Source organism: Sarcophilus harrisii, chromosome 6 (assembly GCF_902635505.1).
Source record: "Sarcophilus harrisii chromosome 6, mSarHar1.11, whole genome shotgun sequence".
NCBI classification, from domain to species: Eukaryota; Metazoa; Chordata; class Mammalia; order Dasyuromorphia; family Dasyuridae; genus Sarcophilus; species Sarcophilus harrisii.
This window is the reverse complement of record NC_045431.1, coordinates 136,177,539-136,190,172: the sequence shown is the minus strand read 5'-3', so window position 1 is coordinate 136,190,172 and position 12,634 is coordinate 136,177,539. Positions and strand designations below refer to the sequence as shown.

Below are 12,634 nucleotides of genomic sequence, written 5' to 3'. Positions count from 1 at the left end.
AGTTTGGAAAAAATTTGGAACTCAAAATTTAAAAAACAAATGTTAAAAATTGCTATTACATGAACTGAGGGAAAATAGAATATTAAATAAAAAACAAGTCATTTTGTAAATAATTAAATATGGAAACAACACCTACAAGATTAGGAAAAAACATTTAAATATCTCTTCACTGGTCATAAAAATCCAACATGACCAACGTCAGTCATAAAAAGTAATTAGTTTCAGCTAAATTTCTATTCATTCTAAAGATTTAACAGTTTTTAAAAAAAGGAGACATACTTTAGGGGCAAGAAAAATTAGAAGTCAGACATAAACTGATAAAGTTGATTTCAAGAAAAATATCAAAAATGGTTTCTGGAGAAGTTGTCAGATCATTAAGAGCATCTGGCTTAGCATCTCAAAAAATCATAACACTTCCCCACAAACTGGTAAGACTGCTAATGAAACCGATTTGATTCCTAGATAAACCAGTCAACTTCCACAGTCAAGTTTTGTTTCCAGCCTGTGGGCTTTTTCTAAATCACTGGAGTCAAATTCAAATAGAAACAAATCCCTGTGATCTACATAATTAAATCTTTAAAGACAAAGTCTTCTAAAAAAAAAAAAATTGTAATAAAAAATTATAGAGCTCCTTTATAATTTGAAATGACACTATCTAGTTCTGAAGTTTTAATTAATTCCCATTTTAAACTAGTTTGAAGTACTAATTGATAATTTGATAAATCAGTACTTCAAAACATCGAGAAAATTAAGAACTAAGTACTAAGGTTTATATTTATTCTTTGGTCATTATACAAAGAAATTTACTAATAATTTTTTTAACTCAAACTCGAAAATTATTTATTTTCAAGACTCAAAGAAACACATATTTCTTTATTTTATATAGCTAAGAAGACAAACGGAAACATATATAAATTATAATTATAGGTAAGACACCTAAAACTTTCCCTGGTTTGGTAGGATGTGACAGCTGAACATTAGGACATTTTTCACTCATGTTAAAAAAAAAAAAAAAAAAAAACTGAGATAAGGTAAAAAAGCTAGGATGGAAATGCTGCCTTCAAGGGAAAAGGAGCTAGAGGAATACAGGTTAGTATAGCTTCAAGGTCAAGGCTACAAATTATCAAAGTGAATGCAAAAAAGCAGGTTACCTTTGGAGTCAGTCTATCTGGGCTTATATCAAGGTTCTGCTACCTGGGTGACTTGAGATTACAAGTCACACTTCACTTCTTCCTTAAAATAAGGGGATTGGACTAAATTTCTTTAAGCTCTAAATTACATGGTTTATGGCCGTAAGCCCACTACTGTTTTCAGCAATAACCAGAATGCCACCGATCTAAAAATCAAATTCACCTTCAAATTCAACTAGCCTCAATTTTGTTGACAATTATCAAACAAAAAGAAATTATCCACTCCCCCAAATAAAAACAAAAGAAAGCCATAGGTACACAGGAATACATTGAGTGAAGTCCAAATTCAGTTGGAGGATACAAACATTAATAAAGTGAAGTATTAAAATTATATTTTATACTCAATTATATTTAGCAGTTATTCTTAGAAAGCTACTATTTAAAGTACTCAGTAACTGACCTCCAAAAGAAAATCCAAAACACAAAAGGGAAAACAACTTTATGACGGGTCTTAAAGATTAGCAGAGAAGTTGTGAAGCATTTATTTTATATTTAGATATCTGATTCATTTCTTTTACATTTTTTTTTTACTAGCAATTAACTTTCAAGTATAGAAAAACCGAATATTAAAGTAGGCAACTTGATATATAGGCTCTAATAGCCCAAGGTTAAACTCAAAAACTTCAATTTAACATTTTCATTCCACGGAAATCACATACCAAAAATCAAATTGCTTAATTTAAATGAAGGGTTTTTTTTTTTTAAGAGCACCAGTACAAATGGAATCAAAAACAACTGAACAAAAGGTAACTTTGAAGAAGTAAAATATGAGAAAAATTTAATTTGCATCAAGGTCATTGAAAAAGGAAAAGTTCTGTATTCATCAGAAGGTGAAAAAAGTGAGCCTTAAAGAGTTATAGCCAAAACAAATTCATCCGAACATTTTAAGGAAGCCCCATGAATTTTTAATACAATAATAGTTTAAGTGACAGACAAAAAGCTTAAACTTCGTACATTGCAACATATCAGGACAAAGATAAAGAAGTTATCAAATTTAAAATGCAGTGAAGGAAAATAACATCCATTTGTAAATTTAAGAAATGCCATTCTCTATCCAGTTTATCCACCCAATTTATACATAGGTAGTATAGTTTCCAGAACTGCTAGAAGAGAGTTTGAAAAATAATTTATGCTCAGTTCACAGTCACAGTGACACTAAAATATCACTTTCTTCAAGGTTGGTTTTGAGCTTAGATTGGCCAATCCTTAACTAAAGCTCATTTACACTATTATAGTAACCTGTACAAAGAAAGTCCAATTCACTCTAACTTAGTTGATTCTTCTTGCTAAATTCAAAGAATATTAATCATTGCCTTTCAGAGAATTTATAATCTTGAAGTGGCATATACTGCCACTCACACTCCCCAACTCCCCATTTCAAGCTGTTGCCAAGATTATTTCATCTTTGCAACATCTCTAACACACCATCTTCTTTCTGACACTATCATCACTTAGGTTCAGTTCCTCATCACTTCCCACCCTAATTATTATAACAGGGGTAGGAAGGTAGAGTGTTGGAACTTAGTCCTGCATAACGTTTCTATTCAGCCCCTAAAGTGATTTTCCTAACACAGAGATTTGATCTTGTCACCTCTAATCCCGCAATAAACTTCTCAACTCCAGGAGCAAATACAGGATGTTTTGTTTGACATTCAAAGCCTTTTATAATCTAGTATCATTCTCCTCTTCCAGCCTTGATGTCTCCTCCCAATTTTCTTACACCTTATTGCCTGACACTTAAGACTTTGATCTAGCTAGGGACACTAGCCTCCTCCCCGTTTCCTGAACAAGACAATCTATCACAGCCCTAGGCATTCTAATGCTCTCCCCTCTTCTTTCCTTACTAAAATCTGGCTTCCTTTTAATCTCAACTGAAATTTTACCTTCCTAACTCTTAATTCCCTCTTCTAATTATTTTCTCTTTATCCTGTATATAGCTTGCTTTGTATATATATTTCATGTTGTCTCTTGCCCCTTTTTGTATCCCCAGTGCTTAGCCTGGTACATAGTGGGCAATTAAATGTATTGAACTGAATGTTACAATGGAAAAAGACTATTAGAGAGAGGCATTTAAGAGGACAAGAATTCAAAAGAGGGAGAAATTGACATCTGAGATAGAATCAGGTATATCATTTAATACATTTTACAGCATTTAATGAATAAGATGTCCACAGACAGAAAAAGGGTAAGGGTCAGTCCAGACAGCATGAATTAAAACATAAAAGAATGAGGAATTATTTGAGGAAGTAGTCCCTCTGGAATGTAGTAATAACCCATTTGGTTGGAGTATCTGCTAGTGATTTGAATGCAAAACTAAAATAATTTTGTAGGCCACAAAGAGCCAAAGTAATTAACATTGTAAGCCTATTATCTTTATAGTAGAAATGACTGCTAATATTACAGAATTGGGGGGAGGGGAGGGTAAGAGGGCCAATGTTAGCCTATGACTAAAAACCAATTCTTAAGGGCTCTGAGATCTATAAAGTAGTCTCAAGCAACAGTTAAATAATGAGTTTACTAGGTGCAATGGGGATTTTTTAAAAAATGGCTGATAGAGAGGATGGGGAGAGAGAGATTGGGGGGAGGGGGGGGGAGAGGGGAGAAGGCCCAGTCCTTAAGAGTCAACATGGAGTCAATATCAGAATTCAAATTCAGCCTTTAAACACTTACTTACTTTGTGACCCTTGGGCTTAAGGCCCTGGCTAAGTCTCCACAGTAAATAGGAATAACAAGCATTTACCACCAGGGGTGGCAGTGAAGATCAGATAAAAGTGCTTAAGTATATTTAGAAAATATTAAGCACTAAATATTCATTTCTTTCCCATTCTCTTCTATTTGGTTCAGAAGATAACAGGGAGCCATTAGTTTATGAAATTCAGGAGGAGTAATATGGGTCAGACTTTTGCTTTCAGAAGATGAATTGGACCACTAGATAGAAAATAGAATGAAGTTTGGAGATAGTTGCCTGAAGTACTACAAGGTAATCACTATATAGATTTGACACAACTAAATATTTGTAAGAGAAGGAACTAGGAACTCTTCCTGGCTTTGGGGTTGGTTCTCTGGCTCAAATCTTTATTTGGATAGTGTAAATAAAAAGATAAGCATAATATCTGGTAGATAGCAGGCAATTAAATACTTGTTGACTTTGAAAACAGAATTCATTTAAAATTGAATTCCTCCAACAGAACAAATTTCATCAATAGTCAAATTTTGTAGTAGCATACACTACCAATCTAAAGTATAAGTTCATGAAAAACTACCAGACTAAGGCAACGTGTAATAAGTCTGTAAAGAGCACTTAGAATACCAAGTTCTACCTCTGGCTAATGACTAGTTGTGTCATCTTGGGCAAGTCATCTAACGCCCTTTAAGTTTCCATTTCCTGACTTGTAAATTGCTACATATTCTTTAAATGTTCCTTTGTAATTTGTTCCAAAGATCATCAGAGTTGGAAAGAACCTTATTAGTTGCTTCATTTTACACATAAACAAACAGGCCACAAAAAAGTTACTTGTGTAAGACAAGAAGTATTAGTAAAAGTAAAGATTAAGTGGCAAAGCCAGATATTGAATCAAGAAGATTCTAACTTTAAATCCAGTCCTTTTTTCACTATATATTCATGCTCAATCTCTGCAAAGCTATTACTAGGTAAGCAACTGGATGTCTTGACTTTAGTTCTTTCATATTATACATATATTATACATGTTAAGATATGTTTAAATTTCCTAAATAAAATTGTTCATACTTAAAAGTGTAGACTTGGATATCTTATGGTTTTAGGATTTCCTTTGTCATAAATCAAGATTCATGGGGTTAAATTGGGGATGTATGTTTGTGTGTACACATTCACTCAAATAAAAACAGATTCCCTAAGGTTTACAAGTGAACTCAGAAGACATTATTGTGTTCCACTGACTTTAAAGTTTTTTTTTTAGTTAAATATTTCCCAATTATATTTTAATCTCTTTTGGGTTCACTTGGGTTACAGAGTTTTAACACCTGGAGTAGATGACATGTCAAAGTCCCATAAATTCCAAGTTCAACTCCTTGTGAATAGAACTGTATGTGAAACTTTAGGTTTAGTGAATATTCAGAAATAGCTAAACTACATTAATTGACATGCATTTCCTCTGTGCCATATGTGCTAAGGATGTACTAAAATCAAACATTTTTACTCTAATTCCAATCTTACCTTTCATTGGGGGAAAAACGTTATATAAATGCATAAAAACAAAACAAAATGCAAATACAAGCTAAGAGCAAAAGATCAAGGAAATCAAGAAAGTTTTCAGGTAGAAGGGGGGTTAAGTTGAACTGTGAATCAATTCTTTTCCTTAGTCAACCACCTGAGTCCTATTTATTTAATGAGTCCTGAAGATCCCTAAAACTTTTAAGGATTTTAGAGTAGTAATTATTTAAAATAAAATCTTCTAAGATTTATAGATTGTTAGAGCTAGAACCTAACCTAGAAATCATCTAGGTCAACTCCCTGAATTTGCAAATGAGGAAACTAAGGTCAAGTAATTTGCCTTAAGTTTCAGACAACTAGTTAAGTAGCAGGGTCAGGATCTAAAAACAAACATCAAGACTTTAATGGTAAAGAAGTATTTTCCTTTGCACTAAAGAAATGTACATTTACTAATCCATATATATAAATATGTATGCTCCATTTTAAAAATAATTTGGGCCTTACCAAACAAAGCAATATTAAAATACTAGCACATCCAATTAAGATTTTTAAAAATATATTCTTGCTAATAAGTGGACATCTAATATAGATTTAGTTTAAACAACTTCTTTTAGTTTTTTGTTTGATAGGTCTCCAAACAAAGCTTCTTTTCAGTTATTACATCAAAATTTTTCACAGTAACTTCTTTCCATTCCTAGTTTCTGAGAAGGCTGAATTCACAGCCAGACTTTTTTTTCTTTCAAGTTTGTTGTAAATACTCCACCCGCCTGGATGGTGTAAGAGCCAAACCCTGAATACACTAAAGAGCCAAAAACTTAGAAAAATACAGTATGTCATTTCCCTTGGCCTTATTAAATTTTTAAACCGGTAGCCTAACCTTGCAGCCTCCTATGCCCAAGGCAACTTGAAACAAATCATCAACGAATGCAGGTCTGTCACATAAGAGCCCAGAGATTGATAACAGAGAACTAGGCAAAGCAGCCGCCATCTTAAATGCAGGACAGAAGTTAGAGCAAGAAAATCCTCAACCATCCCATTTGAGGCTTCCGCCATCAGTCCCGCTTTGGAAAACCAGAGATTTTCGGCAACTTGGATCAGTTATTTACTATCATTCCCGCATCAACTGGAAAAACCACACTCTCCCCGGAAAAAATGCGTCTGAAGAAGGCCGGGATTACCCCACCCCCACCCCCACTCCCGGCAAAGCTCAGATCACACTGCCTCGGAAGTCGACCCCATTGTGTCAGTGTCTTCCCGGGTCCCTGAACAAGGGTCGAGGGAATACAGCCCCCCAGTGGAGCGCACTGGCGGCCACCCTTCCAGAGCCCAGAAGACGGTCAGGATTACTCACTTGGCACGTCCCCTCCCTCAATGGAGGAAGGGGAGGCCTCGATTACTGGGGCACAAACATGGTCTGGAGCAATCGGGCGCCCCCCAAGGTCATACAGGCGCATCTTTCTGCCCTCAGAGGGCTCGGGGCTAGGCTTCCACGCTACGACATAGCTCCGTATGGCGCTTCTTGGGCTACTCAAATTGGGGGGCAAAGGATATCCCTAGGAAAATCAGGCCCCCCCTTCCAAGAAATTCTTCCCATGCGGAAATTGGCACCCAGTCCGGGGGGTTCTAGGAGGCCCCTAAGAACCCGGGTTCTCCCGGCCCGCCGCCAGCACTGCCCCCGCCCTCCAGCCGCGGCTGTTAATTACCTTATTAATCCGTTTCAGCGCCATGGTGTGTGCTTCTTTCCGCCTGACTCCGCACTCTCTCGGTGGGCAGAAGGGTCCGGCCAAAAACTCTGATTATCCCGGGCGGCGGGGAGGGGTTGGGGGGAGGGGATCTCTCTTCTCACACCGGCTCCGCCCGACACAGGCGCCTTGTGCAAAAACGGACCAGATCAGCACTCGCCCGGACCCGGGGACGCCCCCCCCGCCCAAACTGACGCGATCCGGGGTCCGGGGGAGGCCACGAAGCCGTCCTCCAGCCCCGAGGGGTGCCTCGCCAGGGGAGGCCACGAGTCCGACCTCCCAGGAGCCGAGAGAGGGCTGGGTGGGGATGGGGGTGGGGGTGGGGATGGGGGTCGGGGTCGGCTCCGGGGAGGAGCCGGGGCCTAGGCCGCGCCGCGCCGGCGTCACCGGTGCCGAGGGAGGTGAGTGGGGGAGGGGACAGACGGACGGCCCGGGGGACCCAGAGCCGCTCGTCTCCGCTCCCAGGAGAGTTGGCAGGGGAAGGCGAGAAGCCAGGGGGTTCGAGTGGGATCTGGAGGAGATAAGGCAGTGGCTGGCCGTGGCTATCCGTGCCGCCCCAGACACCGCCGCACTCTCCGCCTTCCAGGCGCGTGCACGCGCGCTCCCTCCCGGCTGCTGCCTCCGCCGCGGCCACCACCGTCACCTCCACCACCATCACCATCACCATCAGCACTACGCGCCGGCCAGGACCCCGGCGCGCGCAGCACCCCCCCGCCCCCGCCCCCCAGCCTCCCGCGCGAACGGACCCAGCTCCCCCGGCCTCCCCTCCCCTCTTTTTCTCACCCCACCCAACTAGCTGGCCGCTCAGACCCACCCGACCACCCCGCTTACCCGGCCAGCCCAAGTCGGCCGGCCTCCCCTTCCCCTAGTCATCCACACCCACGCGTACAGAGGGGCCGGGGCCTCCCTCAAGCTGCGGCCTCGGCCTCCTCCCCGCGCGGCAGCTGGTGCCTCCCCGGCCCTACGGGGCTCACGCGCACGACACAGCCACAAGATGTCCGCTCTGACGGAACTACTGCCAGCTGCCACGCTCCGCCCCTCCCCCGCCGTGCCCCTTCACCGCCGCCGCGTATCAGTCCGCCAACGCCGCCGTCGCGAGGACAGGACGAGGACGAGAAGGACGGAGGGGAATGGTTCACTTCCTACTCTTCCTAGGCTGGGGGCCGCAGTTGGGGGTGCTCTCCCTTCCTCTACCCCAAAAGGCGGAATTCTTACTAAACGGATCGGAGGTCGGGCAGACAGGGCGGGGGCCGGAGGCGGGTCATGAGCTGAGGTGGGAGGAGAGCAAGCTGGAGGCGGGGAAACTCAGGCTGAGAGAAGCATCGAGAACCGGAAGGAGACCATGGGGGGGAGGTAGTGAAGGCGGCAGCGACAGGGTCCCCACGCCCCTTCTCGTTTGGTTGTGGGAGAAACGAATCTCGCGAGAATCTTGTTGCTGACTGGAGGCTTGTCATTTACGGGGTGGGGGGAGATTAGGGATCGTTTTCGTGATGGATACTCTTGGTTCCTTCTCAACCCCTCCACTGCCCCGTACCCTAACTCTCGCGAGAGTTTAGTGGGGTAACCGGGATGAAGCCCGTGCCGGGAAGTAGCCGGAAGGATTACGCGGAGGGCCTAGAAAGGAAGTGGAATTCCCCGGGGCGCGTGCCCATCTCTGGGAGATGTTGAGAGCTCTTTCCTTGCGTCCAATCGGAGAGGGTCGGAGGGAGGGGTGGGGATGTTTTAGGACGTTGCGCAATTAGGCGGCACCTTCATCGTCAATACCTAGACTGTTGGGTGTTGCCTTTCACTATTCGGGAGGGCAGCGCTCTGGACCCTCCAGTCATTAGGAGCCGGGAGCGCGGTACGCTTAATTGAGAGATCCCATTAGGATGGTCCTGGAGGAGCTCTTGGATCGGTTGTTCCGGGATTCCCGGGTGATCTCGGAGCAGGCCGCCTGAATATTGACTGAGGCCCGGGCCAGGGTTAAAAGTTCGACCCCCTGACACGGTCTGTTCCTCGTTTTTCCATTTAAATGCACGGAGTTGGACAAAGCGAAACCTAGAAGTAGCCATTTTGGTAATCGTGTTGATGAAAATACTAGTGCTGATACTAAAGTGTGGTGTAAGTTGAGTTGAAGAATCATTTCCCAGTGGCTTCCTGACCACGTAAAGCAGGCAGAGATAATTTTGTTGTAAACTGTATTATAAAGACATAGGTAATCCCATCTCCCAGCTCTGGGAGAAAACAGCCTTACAAGCTTTTGAATGTCAGAGGAACTCAAAGTTGGTGATCAAGTTGATTGATACCGTGGTTATGTAAGTATTTTTTTGAATAAAGTTACATCTCCATCCCTAATTTTTAAGGTTTTGTACTTGGTATTTTGAATTTGAGCTTTAAAGTAAGCAAAATATCCCTTACTCTTAATGAAATATTAGAAGGATAAATTTATAAAGAACCCTAAAGAAAGTTGGACAAATTCCTCAATGCAGGAGGTATTTTTAAACAATTTCAAAAGAAAGATCCTGAAAATATTGTAATATTCTCTTTTAGGGTAAAGCCTAGATAAACGGGGTAACGCAATAGCTTTTAGCATATTTACTCATCTCTGAGACTAGAAAGGGACTCTTAATTCTCCTCTTTGCCTCTTTATTCTTTGTAAACCTCTTTTTGTCTCAACTAATTAAAATTTTGAGGATTATTTGTTCGGTTTAATTTGATGTTTACTGTTAATTTGGTGAATGAGACATATTTTTTAATTTAACTGATAATTTCTTTTTTCTGGCAGTAGCCTGTAACAACTAGAACCAGCAGTAGCGGTTCTTAATTCCTAACATAGGCTATATTTGGTCCAAAATATTTTTTCATATTGCAATGGCTTGTTACATATTAGCAAGTTGAATTTTTCTGAATGAACCACACAGTTTTAATTGTGAGATCACTGGGGCATTGTTACTACCCTTGGCATCTTGGCTTTAAAGTAACATCATTAACATTATTAGAAATTTGGGCATTTTTATCCCCAAAGAACTTTGCACTTCTCATAACTCAACTCTGATGTAAATAGATATCGCTGTTAAATTGTTCTTACTTAAAAATAGGAATTGAAAGGCAATGACATGTTAATTATAACCTAGTAGTTTGACAAAATCAGAATGAGAAGTGCATAAAATTCAATACACTGAATAAGATTGTGTCATATGATGAGTAAACTATATTATAGATAAGAATTCACTTTTCAGGTACATTAGCTTTTTTAAATCATGACACCTAACATTAAAAAACATAATAGACATTTTTTAAAAATGTTTCACAAATCCTTCACTTACACAACACAGAGATGATATTATAGTAATAACTTTATTTATCTGTTACTCACCTATCCAGCAATCTCATCTATCTGGGACGCTGACAAAAAAATATCTGAGTAGCCAGAATAGATGTCATAAAATCCAAGCTTAAAAGTTCTTTCACTAGCCTTACTTAAAGAAGAAGCCATGGGGATTTCACTCAGAACCTAATAACTCTTATTTTTCAGTCTAATGAGTTTAATAAACTAGTTTCTAATTTCTAATTCTAATTCTACTGTCAGACTAGAAGCAGCAAATTAGACAGGCTGCTGTCTTAAGCCACACAGCATGGGAAAGCTGCTGACAAATTTCAAGAAATGAGAAAAACTAAAATTTACAAAATTACCCCCCCCCAAAAAAAAAAACCCACTCTGGGCCATTTAGAATGGAACAAATACACCATACACTTCATTAGGCCCTGATGGAAATACTCTTAAATTACAGTAAATGATGTTCATAATGATGGTGTTGATCATCATGGAAAAATTAAATTATGTTCTACTCTGTTTAAAGAGTCAAAAGAATTGGGGGCAGCTAGATGGTGCAGTGAATAGAGCACAGTCCTGAAGTCAGGAGAACCTGAGTTTAAATCTGGCCTCAAACACTTAACACTTCCTAGCTGTGTGATCCTGGGCAAGTCACTTAACCCCAGTTGTCTCAGAAAAAAAAAAGACTCAAAGTTGGCATACCTTAGAAAAAGAAGAATTTAGCAAGGTTTCACTTCAAAAAGGGCTAATTTTTTAAAAAGCTGTTTTTGCTTATATCCATAAAATTATACATAAAATCTGCTATTCAGAATGACCCAATAAATATCAATAGGGGCTGGATCTGTGATGTCATTGTTTGAGGTAACTACTAAAGACCTCCCCTTACAGGTGTAAGAAGATACCTGCTCTGGGAGTAAGTGACTTGCTTATGATTACATAGCAAGGAAGTGACAGATGGCTCAGAAGCTATGGCTGCTCTAATAATAACTGAGTACCTTCCTTACAACAACACTGTGAAATAGTTTTTTTCTGTAAGGGGAATAATATGTATACCTGATTCATATGGTTAATAAGTATTGAATTTTGGAATGAGACTCAAATCCATGTCTTCCAGTTCCAGGGTAATGCTTTTTTCACAATATCATTTGCTGGAAGTTCTGAACAGCATTTTTCCCCAAAAAAAGTTATTAACTCCTTAAGACACAAACTGTTATACTGAAAGTGGTTCTCTGTTACAGTAACGTCAAATTCAAATAGATAACAAATCTCTGCAGGACACAATATTGACTTAGAAAACCTCAAATTAATATGTTGTATTCCATCTTGTTTAACATTTCTCAATTACATTTTAACCTGGTTTAGCCAGACATGAACTCGGGAGTTTGACACCTCTGAAATCTATTAGTCTTGATCTTGTTTGTCCTTTGTTCTTAGAGAAGATCAATGGCATTAAGATGATGATTGACTTGTGCCTGAATTGGATTTAAGTAAGGCAAGAGTTTTACAAAGTCATCGGCATCACTCTGGTCATCAAAGTCTAGTGACGAGACAAAAGTCAAGGCAGCTGATAATGGCTTAGAATGCAGTAGATGACCTTGGCCTTTCTAAATCAAGATCTTTGCTAGGCCTCAGTTTGAGGCAATCAGAACCCATCTAATAGGTAATGGAAGCAAAACCATTTTGCGTGGGCTTTAACCTTATCCTGTTATTAAATCTCTGTGCCTTCAGCCATTCCTCAAAATCACATAATCCTAAATTTAGAGTTGGTAGGCTCTCAGAACGTGGTCTAAACTTGACCAATGAACAACTTAGAGCCAAGTGAAATTAAAGTTTCTGAGTTAAAAGGTCTTTCTGATTCTAAGTCCAGGACTCCGCACCTAAACCATACTATGAAGTGTGAGTTATAGTTTATATTTAAGCACCACCACCCCCCCCCCAAAAAAAAAAAAGAATTGTATTTGCTAATGATGTGACTATGGAGACTAACGGGAAAGCTTTTGAATTTCCTTGTGGGTATCCACATATGAATAAACATAGTTAACATGGATCAGTATATATACTTGACAATAATTTTTATTTTAGACTTTATAACTTTGTCATTTGTTTTTTAGCTTTGGGCAACATTGAAAATAATACAAAGGACATAATTTTTATAACTTTTAAAAAAATTATATATACATATGTGTGTATATAT

General features: G+C 39.9%; 1 protein-coding gene across 3 annotated transcripts in view; it reads right to left on the bottom strand.

Annotated features, from left to right (window-relative positions):
- Positions 1–8,773, bottom strand: part of UBE2D3 (ubiquitin conjugating enzyme E2 D3) — a 41,178-nt gene extending 32,405 nt beyond the window's left edge. Inside the window, exons 1-2 of one of the 3 annotated variants that reach the window (XM_031943360.1) lie at positions 8,014–8,773; positions 7,086–7,252 (exon numbers count right to left, since the gene is read on the bottom strand). In XM_031943360.1, the coding sequence (XP_031799220.1) occupies positions 7,086–7,109 (24 nt within the window). In that variant the 5' untranslated portion in view covers positions 7,110–7,252; positions 8,014–8,773. Of the gene's footprint in view, positions 1–7,085; positions 7,253–7,955 lie in introns of all 3 variants that reach the window. The other 2 variants (XM_031943362.1, XM_031943361.1) reach the window with 2 other exon arrangements.
- Between the last annotated feature and the right edge of the window lie 3,861 nt (positions 8,774–12,634).